The sequence below is a fragment of the Xylocopa sonorina genome, chromosome 5, assembly GCF_050948175.1.
Source record: "Xylocopa sonorina isolate GNS202 chromosome 5, iyXylSono1_principal, whole genome shotgun sequence".
NCBI classification, from domain to species: Eukaryota; Metazoa; Arthropoda; class Insecta; order Hymenoptera; family Apidae; genus Xylocopa; species Xylocopa sonorina.
Window position 1 is genome coordinate 11,763,111 of NC_135197.1, and position 24,561 is coordinate 11,787,671.

At 46.3% G+C, this 24,561-nt stretch overlaps 10 protein-coding genes across 11 annotated transcripts in view; 4 read left to right on the forward strand and 6 right to left on the reverse strand.

The window, feature by feature from the left end:
• Nucleotides 1-325: 325 nt before the first annotated feature.
• On the reverse strand, nt 326-2,324 carry U4-u6-60k (U4-U6 small nuclear riboprotein factor 60K). Its single transcript, XM_076895589.1, has 4 exons — nt 1,799-2,324; nt 1,354-1,731; nt 1,063-1,276; nt 326-921 (listed from the first exon to the last, which is right to left on the reverse strand). Exons 1-4 carry the CDS (start codon nt 2,322-2,324, stop codon nt 462-464), a joined length of 1,578 nt encoding a protein of 525 aa, XP_076751704.1. The 3' UTR covers nt 326-461.
• Nucleotides 2,325-2,947: 623 nt separating this feature from the next.
• Nucleotides 2,948-3,506, reverse strand: LOC143423503 (histone H2B). Its single transcript, XM_076894880.1, has one exon. The coding sequence runs from the start codon at nt 3,432-3,434 to the stop codon at nt 3,063-3,065; it is 372 nt and encodes a 123-aa protein (XP_076750995.1). The 5' UTR covers nt 3,435-3,506; the 3' UTR covers nt 2,948-3,062.
• A 1,031-nt stretch (nt 3,507-4,537) lies between these two features.
• Nucleotides 4,538-5,976, reverse strand: LOC143423469 (uncharacterized). 2 transcript variants are annotated; one of them, XM_076894830.1, is made up of 2 exons: nt 5,894-5,976; nt 4,538-5,503 (listed from the first exon to the last, which is right to left on the reverse strand). In XM_076894830.1, exon 2 carries the CDS (start codon nt 5,316-5,318, stop codon nt 4,644-4,646), a length of 675 nt encoding a protein of 224 aa, XP_076750945.1. In that variant the 5' UTR covers nt 5,319-5,503; nt 5,894-5,976; the 3' UTR covers nt 4,538-4,643. The 2 variants fall into 2 exon arrangements, with proteins under 2 accessions (XP_076750945.1, XP_076750946.1); XM_076894831.1 differs by lacking the exon at nt 5,894-5,976 and adding an exon at nt 5,750-5,805.
• Nucleotides 5,977-6,517: 541 nt separating this feature from the next.
• Nucleotides 6,518-7,027, reverse strand: LOC143423462 (histone H3). Its single transcript, XM_076894819.1, has one exon. The coding sequence runs from the start codon at nt 6,997-6,999 to the stop codon at nt 6,589-6,591; it is 411 nt and encodes a 136-aa protein (XP_076750934.1). The 5' UTR covers nt 7,000-7,027; the 3' UTR covers nt 6,518-6,588.
• Nucleotides 7,028-7,253: 226 nt separating this feature from the next.
• LOC143423587 (histone H4) lies at nt 7,254-7,609 on the forward strand. Its single transcript, XM_076895023.1, has one exon. The coding sequence runs from the start codon at nt 7,278-7,280 to the stop codon at nt 7,587-7,589; it is 312 nt and encodes a 103-aa protein (XP_076751138.1). The 5' UTR covers nt 7,254-7,277; the 3' UTR covers nt 7,590-7,609.
• A 1,138-nt stretch (nt 7,610-8,747) lies between these two features.
• Nucleotides 8,748-9,246, forward strand: LOC143423523 (histone H2A-like). The gene has a single exon (XM_076894905.1). The coding sequence runs from the start codon at nt 8,800-8,802 to the stop codon at nt 9,172-9,174; it is 375 nt and encodes a 124-aa protein (XP_076751020.1). The 5' UTR covers nt 8,748-8,799; the 3' UTR covers nt 9,175-9,246.
• A 6,241-nt stretch (nt 9,247-15,487) lies between these two features.
• Nucleotides 15,488-17,317, forward strand: LOC143423940 (uncharacterized). Its single transcript, XM_076895609.1, has 2 exons — nt 15,488-15,855; nt 16,530-17,317. The coding sequence occupies exon 2, from the start codon at nt 16,530-16,532 to the stop codon at nt 17,220-17,222; it is 693 nt and encodes a 230-aa protein (XP_076751724.1). The 5' UTR covers nt 15,488-15,855; the 3' UTR covers nt 17,223-17,317.
• A 106-nt stretch (nt 17,318-17,423) lies between these two features.
• Nucleotides 17,424-19,456, reverse strand: LOC143424061 (uncharacterized). The gene is made up of 2 exons (XM_076895868.1): nt 18,235-19,456; nt 17,424-17,799 (listed from the first exon to the last, which is right to left on the reverse strand). The coding sequence occupies exons 1-2, from the start codon at nt 19,348-19,350 to the stop codon at nt 17,473-17,475; spliced, it is 1,443 nt and encodes a 480-aa protein (XP_076751983.1). The 5' UTR covers nt 19,351-19,456; the 3' UTR covers nt 17,424-17,472.
• A 233-nt stretch (nt 19,457-19,689) lies between these two features.
• On the reverse strand, nt 19,690-21,228 carry LOC143424062 (uncharacterized). The gene is made up of 4 exons (XM_076895869.1): nt 21,012-21,228; nt 20,363-20,527; nt 20,152-20,274; nt 19,690-20,068 (listed from the first exon to the last, which is right to left on the reverse strand). The coding sequence occupies exons 1-4, from the start codon at nt 21,015-21,017 to the stop codon at nt 19,796-19,798; spliced, it is 567 nt and encodes a 188-aa protein (XP_076751984.1). The 5' UTR covers nt 21,018-21,228; the 3' UTR covers nt 19,690-19,795.
• Nucleotides 21,229-21,998: 770 nt separating this feature from the next.
• LOC143423924 (cytosolic carboxypeptidase 1) overlaps nt 21,999-24,561 on the forward strand; it is a 30,888-nt gene continuing 28,325 nt past the window's right edge. The window contains exon 1 of the mRNA XM_076895576.1: nt 21,999-22,290. Coding sequence (XP_076751691.1) covers nt 22,139-22,290 — 152 coding nt within the window. The 5' untranslated portion in view covers nt 21,999-22,138. The remainder of the gene's footprint in view (nt 22,291-24,561) is intronic.

Consider the following 24,561-nt stretch of genomic DNA (forward strand, 5'->3'; position numbering starts at 1 on the left):
GCGTGTATTGTTCACCGATCTTTTCTATACTTTTATTCATGCTATACCGGGGTAAAGCTGCGACTACTCCGATAACAGTTTTAAATTCGTACAGTGAAGTCTAGGAAACAAAACGTAATCCTACAATGATATCACTTTATCGCGTACATTCTTGCTTTCATTCGCTAAAAATTTTCTTAAAACATTTTTGTAAACCCCTACATTTTTTCCCCCTTTTTCACTATTTTCCTATATGTTCCTTGCTTTTATACATGTCCATATAAAACTTAATTTCAATATTCACGCTGGTTTTTTTTATTGTTATTATTGTATTCGAAGGAATAAGTAATAAAGAATACATATTTATTACCTCTCCTATATGGTACAAAAATGAATCCCTCCTAAGTGCGACGTCGAGGTAGGCTTCTTACGGGTTCCGCCTTAAATTACGCTTTATTCGATCTAATTACTGTCTTACGCTTTTACATGTTTTCGGGAGCCCACAATTTAAACGTTCGATCGTAAGAACTGGTCCCGATAAATTTGTGATCGGGCGAAATATCGACGGACATTACCTTGCCGTCGTGGCCTGGTAACGTTTTAAGCGGTTGCCAGGTCTTGTTCGACCATATTTTAGCAGTACTGTCATACGATGCTGTAACCAAGTACTGTCCTTCTATCCTTTGGTATTTTACGTCCGATAATAAGTTCGTGTGAGAGGGTATCGTGTACACGCAAGATCTCTTTCGCAAATCCCATATTTTACAAGTATTGTCTTCGCTAGCCGTTGCTATATGGAATCCGTTCGGGGAAAAATCAATGCCAAAGATAGATTTCAAGTGGCCCTCCATAAACATAATGCACCGCCCCGTACGAAGATCCCACACGCGACCGAAGGAGTCGTGGCCACCCGTGGCGCTTACGCTACCGTCACATTGGAAACTGTAAATCAACACCGAGCTAAGAACATCGCTCTTGGTCGCATAAAACGCGTTTATGATTTCAAGAGGGAAAGGTCCATTTATTTTAAGGGAAAAATTGATCTATCTTGTAGTTCAAATACTTGTAGATTATCCTACGTACCTAATACAATGCACAGCTTTAGCATGACCTTCTTGATGTAGTACCTCCGCTTGCTGTTCCAAATCCCAAAGTCTCCAGGATGCATCGTAACAACATGTTCCGAGGAATCTACCAGACGGATGAAAAGCTAATCTCGAGACTCTGTGTGGCTCGTGACCTTCGACCTCAGCTAAGGGTTCCTCACCAGATCCACCACCCCATAATTTAACCGTTCCTGTACATACAGTAAAAATATTTTACTACACGCTGTTGTAACTGTTCGATATAATAAAAAAAACAAGACTCGCGTACCATCATAAGCGCAGGATGCCAGCACGCACGTCTGCTCAGCCCTTTCGCCTACAACCTCTTCGGTAATAGTAGCTTTTGGATGAAAAACAATGCAGCCAACATTACAAGTATGTCCTTTAAGTGTTCTTAACAAAGTACAGTCAGGTACAGACCATAGTTTGCACAAGCCTGACCATGACGCTGTCGCGAGCATTTTGGAGTTTGGACTGAATTGGCAATAAGAAATTGGCCTTGTGTCTCCGATCTGAGAACAATAAATTGTCAGCGCTTGCAATTTTTTCAGTAGCTCCTGGCGACGCGCTGTACGGGTAGCCGTCGACAGTTCCAAATCTTGCCTTGCTTTCTCCAATCTAGCTTTCGCTCTTGGCAATGAATATGCTGTAAAATAAATCACATGAAACATGCGCTCTATGTTAAACAAGCATCTATTTTATTCTATACTTACTAGCAATCCAGAAACGAGCTATCTGAAGAGATTCCGGTCCTTCGTGATACCATGTTGTCTCTGTGTCCCTTTCAATCGGATGAGAAGGTTTCTCCTCTTCGTCGTGCTTTTTCTTAATCGCATCTTCGCCCAAATTCGCCAATAATTCTCTTAACCTTGTTCTCCTATCCGCTGGTCCCTCTCCGAACAGGCAAATAGGTTCCCCCAATTGCCTCAAATTTTTTTTTACTTCAAAATCATCAGTCGATACATTAATTTGACGAGCTTTCTTTCTACGTTCAAATTCTTCTAAGAGAGCTTGTCTATCCTTGGACATCTCATCTTCCAGTTCCATATATTCATTAGATATATGTACGTTTGCCAAGGTAGTAGTAGCGCTGACATTTTCTCCCAAATTTGTTGAATCTTTTTCTTCCTCTGAAGATTCCGTAGCAGCAGCCAACCTGGCACGCTCCACTTCCTCGAGCGATCCATAGTGGACAGTTTTCAACTTCTTGACATAAACCAGATCCTCGTCGTCTGACATTGTACTGCAGGAGTACGCTGTAAATGTTAATACAGTACTATATTAGTAAAATATAGTTTTGTAACTTTGTATGAAATATAACCTATGTACGAACATAACCTACAAAATATTAAATGTACGTATATCTATGACTTTGTAAAATAAATACTTACGTAAACCAAGAAGAAGCCACACACGCGAATAAACACAACGACTGCTCAAACTTATTCGATAACTTTAATTTACAAAAATATTTCGTTACAATAACACAACCTACGATCGTTAACTGTCAACTACGAGACGCCGTGTACTACTGAAATATCCAAGATGGCGGACAGTAATCGATAATGTCTCTTGACTCAAATCGACTTTTATCGAGACATTATTCAAACGATTAAAATTTTTCCTGATTTGTATTTATTATAAAACGTGTACAAATTCACTTAATATATATTAAATTATGTAATTTCGTCATTAACATACGCCTTCTAACATATCTGAAAACATTCGAGCAATTCGTAGATTCGAGGTAAAAATATATTCCGATTATTTAGAAATATAATTCGGAGCTCGGCGTTCGTGAAATACCCGATTTAAGAGAACTACCGTACGGGTACATTTTTCACATTTCGAAGTAATAAATTGGTATTAAATATCTCGTATCAGTTTTCCGTAGGAAGGTGGAAAGTTTAAATGAGAACATTCTACGTTTGAAGATGATTGTTGGCCCTAAAAAGGGCCGATTTTGAATGAGGACGTTCACTTGGAGCTGGTGTACTTGGTGACAGCTTTAGTACCCTCAGAGACGGCGTGCTTCGCCAATTCACCAGGCAAAAGAAGCCTGACGGCAGTCTGGATTTCCCGGGACGTGATGGTAGATCTCTTGTTGTAATGAGCTAAACGCGAAGCTTCAGCGGCGATACGCTCGAAGACATCGTTAACGAAACTGTTCATGATGCTCATGGCTTTGCTGGAAATTCCAGTGTCGGGATGGACTTGCTTCAGCACTTTGTAGATGTAGATAGCATAGCTCTCCTTCCTCTTCCTCTTCTTCTTCTTATCAGACTTGCTGATATTCTTCTGAGCTTTACCAGCTTTCTTCACAGCTTTTCCACTTGCTTTGGGTGGCATTCTTGCAATATCACTGAATCGACTACGTGAACTCAACGAAGACCGCAGAATGAATGTGCCGAGCAGCGGCCAGCGCGTCCATTTTATAGCAGAAGGGAGTTCACCCGTCGGACCAATCGCGTCTCTCCCTGGCGGTTCGACGGCCATATGGCGACATTCACTGTTCCCAGCACAATTTCCAGGGCACATTCAGACATTTTTTTACCACTGAATAATGAATGATGCGATGCATTGAAATTCAAAAGCATTCATCGTAAAAACATAAATTAATTTTCGACTTCATCTGTTTATTGTACGCGTGAAAGACGTGCTATTCTTGTTATCTAAAGAACGAATGCGTTACAGGAAAAGTAACGAGAAATAGAATTTGCATTTTAGACTATGTAACAAACGTTAGCCAAGATATTAATCTATTTATATCATTAATAAACGATGATTTTTAAAAACGCGTACAATCATCGGCTTTAATCAATACCGTTCTTAATGTGCATCCAATTAAAATGTAATTGTGTTAAGACGTAGAAAAGAAAATGAGCTTGATCAAGGTTTTTTCATTAGCTAACTTTTCATACATATGTAGGTATTCATTAGATCTATCTATATACAGTTTAACTGCTTTCTGCTATATCGAAAATGAAATTGGTTCCAACATTTAGTGGTGCCGCGACTGCATTCGGAAAGTCTGCAATTTTTCTAACGTTGAACATCGTACAGTGTAAAGTAGCTGAAAAAGAAGCATGTTTGGAGCACGAGTGAATTTTATTCATTCGTCACCCTCGATGTGCTTATCGAATACAAGCCGTTTCGTGGATCTAGTGTTTCGTGCGACACTAACACACAAATACAGCTGAACCAATAAGAAATAATACTACTAGACAAAGTTATTTCCTATTGGACGATCCTCGGCTATTTGTTAGTATTGTACAGTGCTACACACCCGTGAACGTATCGTAATGCTATCTTCTCCGTTAAATTCCCTAGCAATACCTATTCGGGTGTAAAAGATGTAGCAATGGCTAGACATAACCATTTTTGGACATTTCCCATTTTAAATGAAGGATTCGAAAGAGTCGGGACTGATGTTTGGATGTAATAATAATGAATTGCATTCGTAGTTGCTAGTAAATGAAAGCGAGTTCCTTGTATAAAAAAGTTGGTGGCCCTGAAAAGGGCCATTTATAGATTTTAATGAACGATATCGTCGATGAATTATTTTTTCGCCGTAGATTTGACCGCCTTCGACGCAGCAGCTTTTTTCGGTTTAGGTGTCTTCGTTTTGGCGGCTGGTGCTTTGGCGCTCTTCTTGGTCTTGAGCATGTTCTTGGCCTCGGTAGCGACTTTAGCTTTCGCAACGGCCGCCTTTGCCGCGCTCTTTTTCGCCACTACTGCCTTCTTCTCGACGGCTGCTGGTTTCTTCTTTGCTGGCGGCTTCTTGGCAGGAGCGGTCTTCTTCGACACGGTCTTTTTCTCGACGGACGGTGCCCTCTTCTGCGCAGCTTTTTTCGCCGGGGCTTTCTTGGCCTTGGAGGCACCTTCCGGGGCCTTTCCAGTGGAAAGTTTAAACGAACCAGATGCTCCCTTGCCCTTCGTCTGGACGACGGCGCCAGATGTCACGGCGGACTTCAAGTACTTCTTTATGAACGGAGCGAATTTCTCTCCGTCGACTTTGTAAGTGGAGGCGATATATTTTTTTATGGCCTGCAGAGACGATCCCTTGCGATCCTTCAACTCCTTAATGGCAGTGTTGACCATCTCGGAAGTCGGTGGGTGCGTCGCCTTCTCACGTTGCACTTTCAACTTGCTCTTCGCAGCCTTCTTCGTCGCGGCAGTCGAGTTTTCGGATGCCTCGGCGGCTGTGTTGCCCGTGTTCGCTTTGTCGTCCATGTTCGTCCAATTGACAACAGCGGATGAGAAAGTTCAAATATCAAAGTTGCTTCGAGGTAGCTAGTCCAACACTGTTGAGCTCCGAGCGGAACTTTTTTCTTTTATAGTCTGACTACACGATACGCCGTACCTGAGAGCACTCCAGCGCCCTCTGGCCAGCCGGCAGGAACGCTAGATGGTATTACCTACAAAAAGTAAAAGAAACGTCACACGGAATAAATGTTAGAGGAAATTTGTCGACCAATTCTACGCTTCAACGATCATCACGGCACGAGTTAATAATTTATAAACATTTAATACGCGATTATACGGCCTAGTCAAGATCTCGATGTCGAGACAGGATTGGCGTGCACGGGAAACAGATGAAAACTGGGTCCCAGCAACGAAGATGACGAAGTTATCAACTATTTTCGTATCGAAAACTAACGTACTTTTTCAGATTCCTTGAGAACTAATTACACGAAGATGGTTCTACTCGGAGCAATTTTTTACGCGCGTTCTGCGACGACGACTTTTTCTAACTTCTAACTATCGAGAGAGCGTAGTAATGGCGGTCATACGTCGAATTGCCTTACTACGTTTGCTGTAGTCGTTGGAGTATTGTCGGCATAAGGTTTCTTGCCCTGTTGCCAGGCGTTGTTCAGTTATCACTGCACGTTATGTGTGCGTGCGTAGTTCATTGGCAGTACTTATGATGCACATGCGCTTTGCAATTCTCTGATCGGCAGCGTACGTATCATAGAAGCATACGCGATGTAAGCAAACCTATCTACCACGAGCTACAGCGTTACGATGACCGTTACGAGACGAACTTGCGCTTAGAGCGATTTGAAAACGAATTGCGACGCGCGTAGCGTGGCTTCCGTTAGGCTGACACAAAATGGTGGCCCAGAAGCGGCTCAATATCAACGCATGCCATAGAAGGCTTTCCTAAAGAGTCCATTAAATATTCTAACAGAATAAGTACAAGTTCGTATTGAAAGCTTTTCCTACAACTAAGTCGATACTGTAAATCCCTTAATAATAAACTATATCCCTGTTCGTATATATCTAACAGATTCTAAGCTCTCGTTTGGAGTTGGCATTATACTTCTCGCAGCTTTGAAGGTTGAAAAGCGATTAACTAAATATAGCTGAGTAGCGTAACGATATTTTTGGTGCGTTCTAATTCGAAGGTATAGCAAGAATTGCTTAGCGTGAATAGCGTTGTTCGTTGAAAGAAATTTTGGCCCTGAAAAGGGCCGATTTAAGAAGGCTGAAGACCTAATAATTAAGCTCTCTCCCCACGGATACGACGAGCGAGTTGGATGTCCTTAGGCATGATCGTGACGCGCTTCGCATGGATAGCGCACAAGTTGGTATCTTCGAAGAGACCAACCAGGTACGCCTCGCTCGCCTCCTGCAGAGCCATAACGGCGGAACTCTGGAATCTCAGGTCGGTCTTGAAGTCCTGAGCGATCTCACGAACCAGACGTTGGAACGGCAACTTTCTGATAAGCAGTTCCGTGCTCTTTTGGTATCGTCGGATCTCACGGAGGGCCACGGTTCCAGGCCTGTAACGATGAGGCTTCTTCACACCGCCGGTAGCCGGGGCACTCTTGCGAGCTGCCTTCGTCGCCAGTTGCTTGCGCGGAGCTTTTCCACCGGTCGATTTGCGCGCTGTCTGCTTCGTACGAGCCATGTCGTTCGATAGATGCGTGGTTTCGTGCCAACAATAAGCGAATATTCTACCGCGGAGGAATAAGCCTCTTTATATCTGTAACCAACGCCAGTATCCGTTCTCCGATTGGCCAGCGCCCAGAGGGGGGGATAGAAATCGACGTCGCGCATTGGCTCGAAAGATTGGGGGGGAGAACCTTTCATCCGCCGAGTATATAACGCACGGCTGTCCCTTAAAAATCACATTCACCAGTTTCCGACTATCTGGCACTCGAGTTGAACACATCTTGTTAATCGAAAATGACTGGCCGTGGAAAAGGTGGAAAGGGTTTGGGAAAAGGAGGAGCGAAGCGGCACAGGAAGGTTTTGCGTGATAACATCCAAGGTATCACGAAACCAGCCATCCGTCGGCTTGCTCGTCGCGGTGGCGTCAAGCGTATTTCCGGCTTGATCTACGAGGAGACCCGTGGCGTCCTCAAGGTCTTCCTTGAGAACGTTATCCGCGATGCTGTTACCTACACCGAGCACGCAAAGAGGAAAACCGTCACGGCTATGGACGTTGTGTACGCCCTGAAGAGACAGGGTAGAACCCTCTACGGTTTCGGCGGTTAATTTTGTTAGTTCTTGCGACCAATACAAACGGCCCTTTTCAGGGCCATCAAATATTTTTAACAAGGAAACTCGCTATTTCGACTACCAGAACTCATTCCTAAGTGTTATCAATTCCCTTTTACATTGTATTAATCTATGTTATAAAATGAAATTCACTTTACAAGAAATATATTTCATATCTTCGAAGTATTCACTCTGCGTCGTTGCACAGAGATAACGAAATAAGATAGAAGTAGGGGAATAAACATACAATTATTTATTAAATATAACAAAAATTGTTATTGTTACTTTAAAAAATATAGTTGTTAAAAATTCTGTCCTATTTTCGTTCATCCAGCATAGTACACGTCACTCGTTTCATTCGATCGTTCTATGTAACGTTACAAGTATGCACCATTTCTATCAGTGACGTGGTCGTTTTAGAGCCTCTTCAAACGTGAGAGCAAGAATGTGTGAAACGAGTTTCCCGTACCTCCAACACGACGGTTGAAACTGAAACGCCTTCCATCGTTGTGGAAGTTTTGTCTTATGCCTAGGACCGAGTAAAAGCCTCTTGCAAGTCACTCTTAGCGAATGAAATTTGCACCTAAACGCGATGCATTTCGTTTTCCAAGTACTCGATGAGGTACGTCATGGAAAAGTAATCTCTAACGCTGAATAAGATCCATACATCTGTACACGATTAGTCATATTTTCTTTAGTATATATCGTCGCAGATAAGAGTTATACGATAAAATAGATAAAAGTTACAACGATACGCTCAATTTCTCAAGTTGAATGTGTGAAACGACGCATTTTCGGAGCAAGTATATCGTCAAGCTGAAAAGAAGCGATTCATTAAATAAATCCAACCGTACCCAACCTCGATTGCTGGTTGCCAAAAAATAATAAACCAAAAGGATTTTATAAACGCAATTAAACATTCGATGGATCGTATTATTATTTATTTATACGCGTAAATTCTTTCCCTATTATAGTATAAGAATACGGCAGATGGCAAACAGACCACATGGCCGCAGCAGATGTAGACTGGAGCGCGCCAATCGGAAGCCGCGAAGCGTAACGCGCTCTCTGATTGGTCGAGCGCTTGGTACCGCTGGCGGGTATAAAAATGGTGCACGGCCGCCATCGAGCATCACTCTACGTTCGGTAGTGAACGTGGATTCGTCGTTGTTTACTTTGCACGAGTAATTCGAACAGCTGAGGGACGATGTCTGGACGTGGCAAAGGTGGCAAAATAAAGGGGAAGGCAAAGTCCCGCTCGAACAGAGCAGGCCTGCAGTTTCCCGTTGGTCGTATCCATAGACTGCTTCGCAAAGGTAACTACGCAGAGCGCGTTGGTGCTGGCGCGCCTGTTTACCTGGCAGCTGTTATGGAATACCTGGCCGCTGAGGTGTTGGAGTTGGCTGGCAACGCGGCCCGTGACAACAAGAAGACCAGGATCATCCCGCGGCACTTGCAATTGGCCATCAGGAACGACGAGGAGTTGAACAAGCTTCTATCCGGTGTGACCATCGCGCAAGGCGGCGTTCTGCCTAACATTCAGGCGGTTCTGCTGCCCAAGAAGACCGAGAAGAAGGCATAAAATGGTTTCCAGCCTTTTCAACGATAAATCGGCCCTTTTTAGGGCCAACAATCTCTTTTAACGAAGAACAATTTCGAATTTAACTGAATGATATATTTTTAAACATTGGCTAGTAGACGATATAACAGAAATGGGGGTATAGAAGAATTTAGATAGTCGTGTTACGTGTCTTGATATCTTTTATAGAAAATTAACGTTCAGAATTTAGAGGATAATTATAACAATTTTACTAAATGAAAATCGAGGGTGCTGTGACTTCACAGTGTCTGTATGTGAGCCATTCTTGTCGCTCAAGAGACCCAATATACCCTGCACCCTGGCCCAGGTCAGAGATTTCCTTACCCCTGTAGGGTTCTCTCGAGTGCCAGGTATGGTTTCTTAAGTGTAATAATTGTGACCATGGTCATTCCTCTAGCTTGCTAAAATTGGTGGAAAACCCGTTTTTCTTTTGTCAGATTATGGACTTCCCAGTTCTAGCTTCGTACTGTTTCGCTCCAATATGCATGTCTACAAGAAGTTACATCAAAGACTCCACTTTTCACCTCTGTACGGTTCAAATAAAAATTCTCTGCCATTTTTACAGATCGAACCTGGGTTTATGTGAACTTTTTTATTGCTTTTGAGATCTACTATCAGCTGTAAAAATTTGTCACACGCATAATGAATCACCATGTATATTTCATATCTATTGTCTTCCTGACTTCGTTTCCGCTTCTCTGTCTCATATTAATTACAGAATTTTAGAGTACCGCTGATTAAATAAAGAAATTCCTTAATTGTGATTGCATAAAAGGAGTAAGGTAAATTATATCTGCCGCTTTAGAGGTAAGAGAGAGAACGATATGTATGAAAGCTATAGGAAAGAGTGAGACAGATGGTACCGACCCTACTGTGGAACTCGTGGCGCCATCTCTGTAAAAAGTGCTCAAACTGGTCGGGAATTAGTTTCACTATTTTTCGCAGAGATGGCACTAGTAGTTTTTGAGAGTTCACTTCGCTGTCGGTACTTGTGAGCGACCAGTTTGAGCACTTTTTACAGAGATGGCGCCAAGGGTTCTTCAGTAGGGTAGGTAACATCTGTCTCACTCTTTCCTATAGCTTTTCGTATATCTTTCTCTCTCTTACCTCTAAAGCGGCAGATATAATTTAAATTACTCCTTCTACGCAATCACAAGTAAGGAATTTCTTCATTTAATCAGCAGTACTTTAAAATTCTGTAATTAGGATGAGAAAGAGAGCAGCAGAGAGAAGGAAAAGGAAAGCTTAATAAAGAAGTTTATATGAAATTTGTCTAAAATAATTAGTTAAATAGGAGATCAAAGTTTTCGTAATTTACAAATTTTGCTTCCTGAGATAAGTTTAATCTTCTATTACTCCACCTGTTTTCGAGTTTCAGAGTAAAATGGGGCTATTATAATAGCAAATTAATTGCTCTTTTCAATATCGTTTGTCAATTTCTCGTAGGACTTACGATTTGAAAGATACGATCAATAATATGAGTGAAACTACTGTTTCTCTGAAGAAAACAAAAATCCCAATTTTCTCTGCTATTCTTGCAAATCAGAGCTAGGTTTACACGACCTTTTTTGTTACTTTTGAGATGTGGCATCAGCTGTAAAAATTTGCCGCGCGAGTAGCGAACTACCTCGCGTATCATCGATCGAATGCCAAACTTCGTTCGTGCATCAAAATTCGAAGTTAGAAACCAGCTATCCCACCCGGGGCAAAGTGCGAGCACGAGAAACGAGATTCGAAGGTCGCTCGATTGAAGCCCTGCCCTCTTTCTTTATCCACTGACCCGACGCAACGTTCCTCTCGGTTTACGAAACGAAGGAGGCGAGGTCGAAGCCTGGGGCCAGTCAATGCCATCGCCGGTTCGAACGCGTCGAACGTGGATGATCCAGCCGGTCCTCGGAGGCGGTGGGGCCTGCGGCGCCATAATAATCGCGACCATCCGGCGAAGCGCTACCAGGTGACTCAACCGAGTCCGTGCATGCATGTAACTCGGTCTCAAAGCGCCGAAAGAAAGGGAAAGTGTGCCCGGGACATCGAGGCATGGGAGTCTAGCGTGCTCTCAGTCCACGGGAAGCGATTGAACGCACGCGAGAAACGATCCGCCGCGGCGACCTCTCGCGGATCCGCGAAAATTAGCGAGCCCTCGAGCATCCGCGGTGTCCACGTCCGCGTCAACGAGGATACATCGTCCTCGAGTACCTCGCGCGCGTTTATTCTGTGATGTGGATCGTGCCCAATCGCGAAAAGGTAGGGATCGACTGGTTGCCTCGTGTCGTTGTCGACGGTCTTGCTAGGCTGCGGTACACTTATTTCGTCTTTTTCTCGAGTTCCACAGATTTAGAAAGTTATTTGTGATCCTTTCATTGTCAGTTTGCGATGATCAGGTACGATTGGGACCAGACGAAGTCGAATTCGATCGACTGTTCTTCGCGCGCTTGCCAACGCTCGTTTCATTTTTCCATTCGATCCTCGCGTCAGAACGCATTGTTCAACGAAGAATTCAACAGGGGACGGGTTCGTTTCCGCAGCTGCGATCTAAACAAAAGACGAGAGCCACGAGGAACGTTGAAGCCACGAATGGGCAGCCGCGCTCGATTGTACGTGAACTCCAGGTATCTTTTTTCCAGGGCAAGGACACCGGCGATATCGGAGAAGGGATCGAAAATCTGGAAGTCCTTCGTCAGCTGTGTCCACTCTTGTTCACTGGCGTAGAGACTGGCCCGAATTAACCGTGGATTATTCTTTCTCGTCGACGATCGATGATCGACGTTGACTCTCGACGAGTAGCTTTTCAAAATTCGAGTCAATTTGGCGGCAATGATCTCTGTAGGTTCTTCGTGGTGGTTGTATCGTGAAAGGGTTAGCTATAGCTTGGTTAAAATACTACGTACGCTTCGCGATCGCGTAAGCTACGATCTACGACGGATAACTCTATTATGCCAGCATTACGCAATAGCGAAAATTTCACTTTCCGCGGTGCGATCGCGCGCCGCTCAAGATAGTACGGTCGTTTGCGCGCGCGCTAGCTTTGAATATGGACGCAGTTACTCTTTTCTTTACATCGCAGACTCGCGATGTTCGTTTCCTTTTTTTCCACACATTTTATTTTGTTCGATTCCGGATCGTCCAGGCTTGGCCAACCGGTCCTTCGACCACAACGCGCTCTCATACTCGGCCGTACAAGGACGAGCGTATCGGCACGCGTGCTCTCTCGACGCTGTACACGAAATATTTCGAATTCTCTCGCGATACGCATCGATTAAGATTCTTGCTTATTATCTGACGGAAGACTCTATAAAATACGTTGAACATCTCGAGGCCTCGTTTAATTACTTTTATACGTTATTATTTCAATTATTTCAACTCGTAAAGGAGAAATTGAGAATTAAAAGTAAATGAATACTCATTTCAAATTGACTATAATTCATTCCGGAGAAACTGTAATGTCTAGATAAGCAAATGGAAAAGGAACGAGTGTCTCGAGTGAAGTAACGTTAAAGAGCGGCGGAACAGGCTATAAATCCTCTAAACGGTCAGCTTAAACGCTCGATTCTCCGGTCGTTTGACTAGGCTCGCATGTACGAAATTCGAGGCTGCGAGAACAACGATTGGATTGTGCAATGATTACGAACGGAAGCCAGGATTGCGTAACACGTTCAGTTAGATCGCATGGCGGGCCCCGCGAGCGTAGTCCGTGGATCCCGGCTGGTCCGTTTCACCGCGTCGCGTTCACGATCGCCGATCACAACCCTTTATCGTCCGCGGTTCGTTGCGCAATCCGGCGACCATTATTCCGTAGATCGCACGGAAGACTGGCTCACCTTTCTCGCTAGAACCTATCCTCGCGATGATGCAACGGGCGGGGAACCGTAATCCTTGAAAGCACCGCTTCAGGGAGAATTAGAATGTTGCCAGGCGAATCTATTAACAGAGGCTCCATTGTTTATTTAAATATCTTCTTCGTGCGTTTCGAACAAAACGATGTTCTAAATCGACCCTCTTCTTCCTCGCCTCTTTCTCGTGCACACGAATAAATCGAAGGAACTCGAGAGTTGTCAGAGGGTTGAAATACTTGCCACGACGATCAATCGAACTCCAGTGACTAACAATTTCTCATATTTTCAGGAATTCATCGACTGATCGATCGTATACGCCACGCAGCATCGAACGACCATGACCCTGTACGCGCATTGGCTTCGTGGCACGAGATCGTTCGAACGCTGCACGGATGCTCCGGAATTCCTCCATGCCTGACGTCTTCGAGGAACCGGGACACACGATGCTGGACCCAGTCCTCGGAATTTCGACGGTATGGTGGCTGGTGGTGTACGCGAGCGTTCTGCTGCTGCTCTCGCCCCTGGTGCTGCTCTTCATCGTCTTCCTGCCGAACTTCCCGATACTCTTGCTCAGACGGATGTGCTACATCCCGATAGAGTCCATATGACGTCCGCTAGAACCGTTCAATTTATTTTCCGTAGACCGTACCTCGCAGCTAATCAGGGAACATTGTAATGAAATTCTCGAGTGCTTCGAATAGGAGGGTCCTGGCTTTGTATTTCGTTCCGCGTGAACGAAGCCAGGTGTCTCGTTCTATTCGAAAGCGTAAGAGAGAGAGTTGTTTGTCGTACTTTTCGAGGATCATTGTCGAAAAGTACCGAATTAGCTTTACGACTCGGCCTGCCAGTGTTTAGCGCGAGATTATCGTTTGGGAAAATGTTGCCTTAACGAGTACCTGCGCGGAAATACACAGTGCCGAACAATGAAGGTAGATTGAACGTACCTGCGTTTATGACACCTCGAGGCAATCAAAAGTAATCGTACCTAATGTCCGCGCTTTTCAATTTACCTAGGTTATATTAATTATCCGTAATGTACGTTCAATTTAGGTATTAGACACCGTTACTCGTATGGGATTCACTACGTTTCCTCTCTTTGTGTTAGAATCTTAATTATAATGTATCTTGGAACTATTAACTGTACACGTTGTTACATGATCGAAGTTGAATTCGATTCGATCGCGAGGGAAAGATATCGCGTGTACAACGATGTGCGCTAAGAGCGTTACCGTCTCCATTTATTTAGGTGTCGGATACCAGAATTCCGGGTACATCGTAATTTCAGCACACGATTCGTTCTTCGCGGCCGGCTCTTCTCTCGCCACGGTTCTTTTCATTGTCGTTGCCAAGATTTCATCGCGTGGCTGTCGCTCGCGAGAAACCAGCGCGACCTGTAAAACCGATATAACGGGAACGGGTGGTTTCGCAAAACGCGAGGAAATTTCGTGCGACCGTTCTCCGTCGCGAGGCCTCTTTGGTACCCGCGTCAGAGGAGCTGGTTTATTTGCTCGCGTCGTACTCGCAACGAACAGTTCTGTACGTGGATAACTGGTCCACGTAGACGTCTAACGGATGCAAGAGACGCGAGGACGATCGTCCAGCGAATTCAGCGTCAGCGTATTATTCTTTCGAGCGTTGCGCAAGAAGCTAGACCGTGCGTCATTGAACGTTCACCGGCGATCTAGCTGATAATTACTCGACTTTTTCTCGCATCGATCGCGGAAGAACGGGTTTTTTTCTTTTCTTTTATTTATTCGCCGTAAACCGTAGTTGCGATCGAGAAGAGATTGCACGATCAATGCCTGTCGGTTCGACTTGGATTCGAACTTTGGTGACACGCGAACGCGGCCTGTCACCGTCGCGGATCGATATTCAGCATGTGTCCAGCGAACGACGTCGTAACTCAACGAAATCTAGATCGCGTCGCCTTATTTTTTTCCTTTCCTCGAAATATTCTAATTCACGCCTATTTTATGTACCGCTCGTTCCGTGACTGGTGCACACGCCAAGCAATGCCTCGAACTGTCGTGTTCGTCGAGAGAAAAATATGTTGTAACCGCGTGGAAGGAAGGATGTTTGTAGCTACTGGTATCCGCACGAACGCCATTAATCAACCTGTTGGCAAATGCGTCGACTGGAGATATTAACCGTGTATATTCTCTATGTATGAAACCCGTGTCGTTCTTTTAACGTACAGCTGATAATCGCTTCTCCGTTGTCCGTCGCCATGGGAAAGTCGAATCGTCTCGTGGTCCAACGATCAGGACATCGTCGAGCGCAATCTTTTCAGTAACGTCAGTTCTAAAATCACTCATTTTTAAAGGATTAAACGTATTAACCGTAGCACTGCTGTTATACTTATTTATCAATTTTTCAATCTTCGGTTATTTAAATTCGAAATTCTCGAATTGTACAGGCGGTATCCTTGGCCGTGGACAGTCGAAAAGGTAATTGGGATTCATTTTCACGTTTTCGGTCGTTCCATCGTCGACGCACGTTCGACTATACAGGTGATTTATCAATGGTGCACGGTGCATCGCGATTCTGTGCACGGTAAATACCTCTCTGCTGCAGTCCACCAGCTGATATAGGCGGGCCTGACGTTGAACGTTACAATACCGATCGCGGAGTACTTTCGCCAAGCGTTGTTCGTAGTGGGGGAGGTAAGACTTGAACCCTGAGACCCCATGGGCCATATATACTACGGTCCCATGCAGCTCTCTGGCTACTTAGTGGCAGCTTCTCGGCCATCCTTGCTGCTCTATACGGAAGGTACACAAAGAGAGATAAAGAGAGAAACAAGGAGAGACAGGGATCGACCAAGTAAAAGGTAAGCGTTCTTCTTTCACCTATTAACAGCCACGTATCATCCCTCGCTTAATTTACGATACATTTAACGATTTAATCGTCAATCGCACCTTTGGTTAACGAATAACGGAAAACCATATCGTTCGAGGACGATGTTAGAAGAGTCGCGTATGCTAATGAGATGAATCATTGAGAATGTACGCCTCGCGTCGTACACCTCTACAGGTACAGCGACGCCTCTCGTTAGACGGGATCTATCTTCCCTGGAAACAGCAATTTTCCACCAAGCTGTGATTTATCAAAGCATTCGTGTTCTCCGCGTTCCCTCCATTGTCTCGACTTAACGCACGCAAGTATTTCGCTAGGCGCGACAACTCGATCGCGGGTACGCGCACACCCACGGGGAGAACAGACGAGATTTTATTCCGTGCACGCGTACCTCGCCTCCTTTGTATGCGGTACTTCGAACAAGCACACGCGAGATCGTTATCCGCTGGTCGCGGTTACCTTACCAGAAACAATGATTTGGCCTACCTGGGTTGACACGTGGCTGAACCGACCGCGTCGCATATCGAGCTCTTGGATAAATCCCGAGAGACGTTCTCTGTCCTCCGTCAGATTTCTTTCATTAAGTTGTATCACTTTTAATCGTCGCGATTTATAACGAATATTTATCTATACGAAACGATCTTCCAGATGAATCTCCGCATCGTTCTCGCCCTCAGCGTCGCCGTAACCCTCGCCACGGGGAGTCCAGGACTGCTCAGAGTCCCCAAGGTGTACAACGCGGTCATCACGAGCAATCAGAACCTATCCCCGTCCAGAGCGTTCCCAGTGATTCAACCAGTGGTCCATCGAACAGCGGTCGGTTACGTGCCACCGGTTTACTACTCGCAAGTGGCGCCTCATCTCGCTGGACCGGAAGTGGTGCACATACCGCAAGCAGCTCTGAAGCTGAACAGCCAATACGACGTACGAGCCGAGCCGTCTGTCGCGGTCGAACAATCGAAGCCAACCGACGACAAGTCAGAACGAGCGAATCCTGACGCGAAGGGGAACGGGGACGCCACGAAGCCGGAGTCGAAGGGCAGAAACGAGGAGCGAGAACCGCTCAGCTTTTACCCCAACTACCAGTCATTGTATTACGACCCCTACTTCTACGCGTACAACGGGTTCAACCCTCACCTGGTCCCAGGCACGTACTACGTGGACTATCAACCGTACGGCACCCTCGAGCCGATCCCAGCATCCACGCCGAGGAACGCGGCCACCTCGCATCTGCTCCCAGCCTACCACGAGGAGAAGAGGCTGGCGGCGAGCGAGCAGAAGCAGAAAATACCGGATGTACCGCCGCCACCGTTACCAACGGCTGTCTCGAAGAGTTCCTGAGGTGGATGCCGGTTCGGCTTGACCCACGAGTTACTCTCGAACGCTGCGATCAGACTGATTATCTCATTGCGTTCCCGGGAACGTGTCCTCGACTGGTACGACGCGCTACTTTTCAAGGAGGACCAACGAATCTGACGATGCACGCGAGGTTATTGCAGGCACGTGTCGGAATCTTGTTCTTTTTTCTTTTTTTTTTTTCTTTTCTTTGACGATAAATTTATGGTACAAGGCGGGCGGCGGTGATCCTCGCTCAGACGTTCTCACAGCGATCGCTGTATTTACCAACGGCCCAGATCTTCACGACGTACGACAGCTTGACGTCCGCGACGCCACGGAAACCCAGCTTCAGCACGTTGAGGCTGCCATCCTGACCGTGGCGCACCTCGGCGTATATGACGGCGTTGACGAGGTTCAGCGGTATCACTCTGATGCAGGTGACGCAGATCGATCCCTCCAGCATGGCCAATAAATCGACGTAGACTGACGAGGACCGGCGTATGCTGACGTTTAGATTGTGCTGGTACATCTGCACGCCCGTACAGTTGCCCCATGTCAAGGGCTCGTCCGTACCTAGTTGCTGAACACATTTCCCATTGTTTAATTAAGAGAACGTGCTCCGGGAGTTCATTGGATTCGTACTACTAAAAATATTTATTGCATTAATCGAATATTAAACGCGTTATCTCTTTCTCTTTCTCGTTATCTCCGTTCCTTATTATTAATACCAAGAAACCGTTATTACGTGACTTTTATTAGAATCGCGAGGGTACTTGTTATCTCGGTTAGGCGTAACAGTCATTTAATCGTATTTTAATCGCACAGCTATCGAAATGCCGCGTAACCTGTAAACTGGACAATGATACATTACTCTGCTACCTATTCTAGTTACTCGAAATATTTTACTCTTCTATATTATCCGTGTACGTAGGACGATACATGTACAAGATCAAACTGTTGCGTCATTGTAGAGTAATATATTTGCCGGAAATGTGATAATGGTTGTATTACTTACCTGAAAATTAAATTGCTCAGTACTAAATTCTATAGTGTCGGAAGTTGGTTTGAGCTGGATGTCGATCGTATTGTTCGAAGTTTTGCCGGACTTGTCGTCAACCGCGTTGTAAGGAGCTTCGTTGGATTTATCGCTAGTCGCGTCGTCGGTAGTTTGATTGGACGCATCCTCGTACGAATCGTAGTAGTCACCGGATCCGTATTCATCGCCATTATTCTCTGGCAAATTTCCTGTTTCACCGTTGCTCGACCTGTGACCGCGTCTCAAATTCGTGATCATTCTTCTCCTGACTTGTTGATTCGTCTTCGCTCTTTTCGAGGCGACGATCGTGGGTGCAGTCGTTTTCGAAACTCTAGTGCCTGCGTTCTTCTTATCGTTGATATTATGCGACATGGTATTCTTGCTCGTACCGTTGTGTAATATCGTAACTTGGATGCGATTAGGGGTGCCGGTTAATCTATTCGCCACTGAGCCGTACTTCGTCTCTATCTCCTTTTCTCGAGCGTAATATTTATCCATAACTGCTTTCCTCTGCGCGTAATAGTCATCGTTTTTAATATTCGTGGTTATCGCGTTGCGCCTCGTTCTGCGTATTCGAGCTTCGTCGTGACGTCGAGTGATGTTCGCCTTGCTCGAGTATTTGTCATCGTTGAAATTATTCGAGCACTCTCTTCTCTTCCAGTCCTCGTGCATTACCCGAATCTGATCCAGCCTCATCTTCTCCTCGCTTCTCGACTCGTTCAGCGGGCTCGCGTTCCTTTTAAACCTCCCTTCGTAAGGACGTTGAATCCCTTGATCGGCCGCTTCGTCCCCTTTACGCGCAACAGGGCGAGCTTCAATTTCATTCGAGATTTTCGGCTCCACTCGCGTTCGATAGAGTACGAGTCTCTTCAGACTCGGTTTAACGTTCATTTGAAGATCGTTGGTGGTGTCGATTTCATCCGGAGACTCGGATCTTCTCACCTTTAGCTTCCTCCCTTTAACAGTTACATCGAACGCTTTCCACTCCTCGTCATCCTTGCTGGGTTTAATTTCGTTCGAGTCGGACGCTACGATTATTACGAACAGCGACAGTGTCACAAGAACAGCAACGAACCGGTGGCCTTTAACGGTCATTTTCGCGATAGATACGACCGATTTGAGCGCGGACGAAGCGAATGCAGAGATTCGAGGAGCGCGCTGCGTTTCGCTTCGGTTTATCTATCGATTGCGCGTGGTGAGCGACCTCTCTTCGTTATTAAACGAGTCGTTGTTTAGCTCGTTTCGACGTGGTAACTAATTATAGCCAAGCATATCTATCTATGAAAGTAGTATCTAACTTATTGTCTTCAACTGGAATTGCTAGCATCTCTGTAATTATGGCGCCAATCATTCGATACGTTACTCCTTATCGTACCTCCCGATAAAAACGAGCAAGCGGCTGCGAGATGTTTTGCTAATGTTAAACGTAAGCCGTTTGAATGCTTTCCAGTTAATAAACGTTTAATACATGGATATAAAGACGTGACAGGGAACGGTAAAGATGCTTTATTCGGTTCACACGACGCGTAATGTGGTCAATTCATGTCGACTCGACGACAACGCTGTCATCGTCGGTGTTTTCCGAGCTCTCGGTCGTGTTCTGCGTTTCCATTTCCGGCTCAGCCATCGTGTCCAGCATCTCGACACCACCCTCGTTGTCCTCGGTCGGGTTCGCGGTGGTCGATGGTTCTGGGCTCGGTGCCGCGGTGGTCGATGGTTGTGGGCTCGTTGTCGCGCTGGTCGATGGTTCCGGGCTCGGTCTTGGTTGTACTCCTGGTTGAGCAGGCTTCAACCCGGGATACAACTGTGGAAACTTGGAAATCGTTTCGCGCGACGAGTTAGAATCGTTGGTGAAATTAATTTCAACGCTTCGAACAGAGCAGAAAGATTTCTTACCGGATTCAGTCGGAAATCGTAGACTGGATTCCCATAGTAGAAGTTATAAGCAGGCACATGGGGGACTGAAGGCTTCGCGTTGGCAATTATGGTCGTGGGGACCGTATTTACGTTCGAGTGTACCTAGAAGAAAAAGCAGGTGTCAGTCGAAAACGCGAATAGACGATGGAGAACGTGTAAGCTCTTCTCGCGGATCGGGACGATACGTTACATTGTAAAGATAGTACGGAGAGCTCTGGTAGTGGACGAGTTGCGATTGCAATCCAAAGGCATCCGAAGGGTATCGGTAATCGCTGACGTACAAGCTCGGATGGCTCGGTTTCGCCTCTATAGACGCGACCAGGAGCACACAGAAGGCGAGCAGAGTAACGTGAACCTGAAAAGGGTAAGCAGCTTTATGCTACGAAAAGAGAAGAGTTTCTTTCGTGAAACGTTCGCGAGAGATGATCGATAACGTGGTTGGAGGTAGCAACGGAATATTTAAATTCCGTGTGTCACGGGAAACAATGCGGCAGTTAGCCAGAGATTGATCGCTCCCTGCGTCGAATAAAGAAGCAGCGCGATGGACGCTTTCGATGATACGAGCTTTTGGCTCGATGCGCAGCGGCGACGCGATCAGCGTGTAAACGCATCCTGGTTCGCGAGCAACGCGGAAACAGATTTCGTCTCGAATTGTTTGTGAAAACAATCGCGATCGATCTTCGTCTTCGAAGCAACAACGTTCCCCGGCTTCTCGAGTACCAGCAAGCTTATTGCTCGAGCAACGGAGCGGACGTCGTATTTTAACCGTGAAATTTATGCGTGGAACGCGTAAAGAATATTTGTAATCGAGGCAATATGGAAGGCACGAGCGTACTCACCTGCATGGCGTGTGATCACAGCTTCGCGATAGGCTCGGAAACTGTCTGCACTAAACTGAATTTCAGCCCTACCAGCGATTTATATATCCCTCGCGGAGAGCAAAACCTCCCCACCCTCTCGAATATCATCGGTAATTGTTTTTCTTTCCTTCGCTCCTACGCAGAACTGTCCTGTCGCTTCCTCTCGATCCTCTTCACGACGATCAACGGGATACCTACTCGTGATTCTTTTTTTTCGTCGACGTAATCATCGAACGATTTCGGTAGGGGCAATCTTACAGTGCTACGAGGCCAGTACAGCGTTACTACAATCTTCGACGTAAGCCTGACGCGATTTAACGCTCGGCGGAGCTCGTTTCAGCGAAACGATTCCAGTAAACCGATCGTAGACGCGTGTAGTTCGCGAGTTTATCGGGACGATGGATTTACGGAGGTAACCAAGGTTCCTATGGAATGGACGAGGTTGCGAATAATTTGTACAAGATAATTACTTGATAAGTTTTTTTGTAACGCGTTTATAAGGTTTGCACGTCGTATCGAGTCGAGAGGGTAATGTATGTAAGACCGGGCAAGGACAGACGTACCGGTTAACGCTGACAAATTGTCGTTTGGAATATGAATGAAGGGCGTGCCACTGCTCTGACACCCGAATCTACATTTCTAATGTCCTCCGGCAACCGTGCCTCTCGCTGTTCCCGTTTCGTCGATTTCAATCGATGATTGCACGAAATCCGAACGTATTTTTAACCGAGGCCTGGACTATCGCTCGTTTCACCTCGGGGCTACAGCTGTACGCGAGTTCTGCGTGTCCTACGTTCCAATTAAACGCGGAGGATCTCCTTTTAAAGAAAGGATCGCGCTGTTTCACGAAGGTAAGAGAAAGAGAGAGGCAAAGAGAGAGAGAGAGAGAGAAAGCGCTAATTACACACGTGTCGAGGGAGCACGAAATTCGAGCAGTTGACTTCAAGGTGTCAACCGTGTCAAAAGTGTCTCTGACGTTCCACTGAAAGTTTTCAAGTAACCTAGTCTCAGAAATCGTGGAGTCGGTCGTTATTTATCCGGTGAGACATGGTTGCTCAAGGGAACGGGCGCGATCGGAGGTACTCGTCGCCGTGACGCGGTCCGTTATGGCACCCGAAGGATGGCTCTCGAGGTTGGTTAGACGGAAATGCAAAAGACAACTTCCGACCGTGAGGCTTCGGCTTAAGATCGCGAGATGCAGCGTCGACAATCAAGGGAGGAGAAACGATACGGACGGATGTCACGCTGACGTTTCGAGGTACGCAAGCGGTCGCGAAGAAATTTCCCTTCGATTAGGTTATATCGCGCGGCCGTATCAAGCATCGTCGCGCTGTTTCGCATTTCTCGAACCTGACAGCCACTAAAAGTGCAATTACAATTGATGAAAATATATTTCGAAACAGACGTTTTTGTTGAATCAATTTTTTTATCGGAAGGGAGCACATCTGAGGCTTCCATAATGGAACGAAAACGTCCGATAAACGCCCCAGAATTCCCTCCAAAACCTATCGTCCTGTCCCATTTAACCGTTCACCGAGGAGATCAACGTGAACATAGCGACGCTGGGGAAACGCGTCCGAAAAACCCGCGCGAGCCACGGGGAGGCAGCCAGTGGACCAGTTTGAACGAATAGCGCCCTTTCGCGAATCGATAGGGTGAAGCTCGTGAGGCGTCGACTACGCTCGTGGAAGTTCGCACGGGCACTAATCAATCCGCGGGAGCTTTCGCCTTTATCAACAAGTGCCGCATACACCTGCGTCCGCGTCAGCTTCCGTGACAGCGGTCGTTCTTTCGCGTGGCAACGCGAGCGGTGTGCCAACCCTTACTGTCGTCTGTGATCGGGGACGAGTCGGGGACGAATCGTGTACGAGGACGAGGTTGAAAACGCCACGGGGTGCCCCTGCGCGGTCACCACCTGGCTGCGTGGCGAATCGTGCGTGTTTCCTCCGGCTGGTTCGTAATCGAAGGTTACCTACGTCGGCTCCCTTACCGTCTTTCCCCATCCGTGCCTGTTTTTCTCGTTTTCCGTCTCGATTTTCTTGCTTTTCTCGGTCAACCACGAGTCCACCGGTATCGTACGAGCACTATTAATAACGCCACGGTGTCGTTGCACGCTGGTGCATTCGACCAGCGTTGTTTTTCGAAGGACTCTACGGTCGAAGGACTGGTATTGGTGTTCTGTGGGGAATTCACGTGCCTCTTGACGCTGGGCTCCTCGTGGCTTTGTGGGCTAGGGATCGTGGGGAGCACTGTGATCGCAGAAAAGTATTGGCACTCCATTCTATTTATTTCTCGTCGCGTTTCAGTCGTCTGTGGAACAAAATTGTGAATTATCCGGTTGGCACTCCTCTGACAGCAGATTTCGAGCGAAACTGGACAGGCTTTCCAACGAAATCCCGAAAATCATGTTCATCATTATTTTCGGTGTCTTTGTCTCGCCTCGTGCGGATTTATTTAAAGACCTCTGATCGCGTTTGGGATTTTCCCTGTATCATTATTACATGTTTACACAGTAAACAGAGCCCGTCCAGTGGAACTTACACGCCTGGCATAATTCAAGCGATACGTCCCGATGAAACTAACGAGTCTCTCGCGCCGCACTCCGCGATGGAATGTTGCGCGTATATTTTCCACGTTTTGGCAACCGAATCCCGCTTCCGCCATCTCCCGAGCGACGCGTCCCACGAACGACCCTTGCGCGTGTTACGCGCGCGCCGAGACTCGCGTAATTTCGAAACAAAAACCGGCGTCCCCGCCTCGAGATGATTTAGAGCGCGCTGTAAAACGAATATCCCGACGTCGTCCCCGATCCCGCGCAAGAAAGTGGCCGGTGAAATTTTTGATTCATAAATTTCTCGTGGTTCGCAGTGCAAGTATGAAAGTGAGGTGAACCGCGGAATCCCAAATGAACCAGTGGAAAAGAGAGAACAACGCGAGTATAAATAATTTTACGTAACGGAAGTCGTTTATCGAATCGATCGAGCCTCGATGACGGGGTTCGAGGGGTTTGCCGCGTCGACCAGGCGGATTTTTTCAACGCGGTGCGGGAGGAGGAGCGGTTCAGCAACGATGCGCCGATTAATGATCGAGGGTCGCGATCGAGGAGGGTGGCATCGAAATGATGGGAAAAGGGGCGCGGTTTTCGGAAAGCGGCCGTCACTATAAATAGAGGCGCCTCGTGTGCGTGCGTGCTATGCTTTTAAACATAGTTTTGGCAGCGCGAAACGTCAAACCGCCTCGGAGTGGCAAAGCGCGTGGATCGTTCCGCGAATCGCACGGAAAACATTGGCCGGAATCCTTGCCTCATTCCATATAGCACTCGCCTCGATTCGGATCGCCTCTACCTGGGAATGAAACGTGACTCTGCTAAGTTAGTGCCGTCGTTCGTCACGAGAGGAAAATAAAGAAAGGTTTGTCGTATAACAACATCGAGGACAACGTGAAACGTATCCGGAGTTCGCGTTCTAAGCTCCTCTTACAAATATCAGTAATGAATTCCATTCGGTCGCGCGTCTGTTCGTCCGTTTAC

Coding starts and splice junctions, on each gene's coding strand:
- LOC143423587 (XM_076895023.1), top strand. CDS start 7,278: ATGACTGGCCGTGGAAAAGGTGGAAAGGGTTTGGGAAAAGGAGGAGCG.
- LOC143424062 (XM_076895869.1), bottom strand. Junction 20,275..20,362: donor CTCCGTACTATCTTTACAAT/GTAACGTATCGT, acceptor TTTTTCTTCTAG/GTACACTCGAACGTAAATAC. Junction 20,069..20,151: donor ACGATTTCCGACTGAATCCG/GTAAGAAATCTT, acceptor ACGATTTCCAAG/TTTCCACAGTTGTATCCCGG.
- LOC143423469 (XM_076894830.1), bottom strand. CDS start 5,318: ATGGACGACAAAGCGAACACGGGCAACACAGCCGCCGAGGCATCCGAA.
- LOC143423462 (XM_076894819.1), bottom strand. CDS start 6,999: ATGGCTCGTACGAAGCAGACAGCGCGCAAATCGACCGGTGGAAAAGCT.
- LOC143423523 (XM_076894905.1), top strand. CDS start 8,800: ATGTCTGGACGTGGCAAAGGTGGCAAAATAAAGGGGAAGGCAAAGTCC.
- LOC143424061 (XM_076895868.1), bottom strand. CDS start 19,350: ATGACCGTTAAAGGCCACCGGTTCGTTGCTGTTCTTGTGACACTGTCG. Junction 17,800..18,234: donor CTGAGCAATTTAATTTTCAG/GTAAGTAATACA, acceptor AAATGTGTTCAG/CAACTAGGTACGGACGAGCC.
- LOC143423503 (XM_076894880.1), bottom strand. CDS start 3,434: ATGCCACCCAAAGCAAGTGGAAAAGCTGTGAAGAAAGCTGGTAAAGCT.
- LOC143423940 (XM_076895609.1), top strand. CDS start 16,530: ATGAATCTCCGCATCGTTCTCGCCCTCAGCGTCGCCGTAACCCTCGCC.
- U4-u6-60k (XM_076895589.1), bottom strand. CDS start 2,324: ATGTCAGACGACGAGGATCTGGTTTATGTCAAGAAGTTGAAAACTGTC. Junction 1,277..1,353: donor GGCATCCTGCGCTTATGATG/GTACGCGAGTCT, acceptor CTGTATGTACAG/GAACGGTTAAATTATGGGGT. Junction 922..1,062: donor AAAGCTGTGCATTGTATTAG/GTACGTAGGATA, acceptor GTTGATTTACAG/TTTCCAATGTGACGGTAGCG.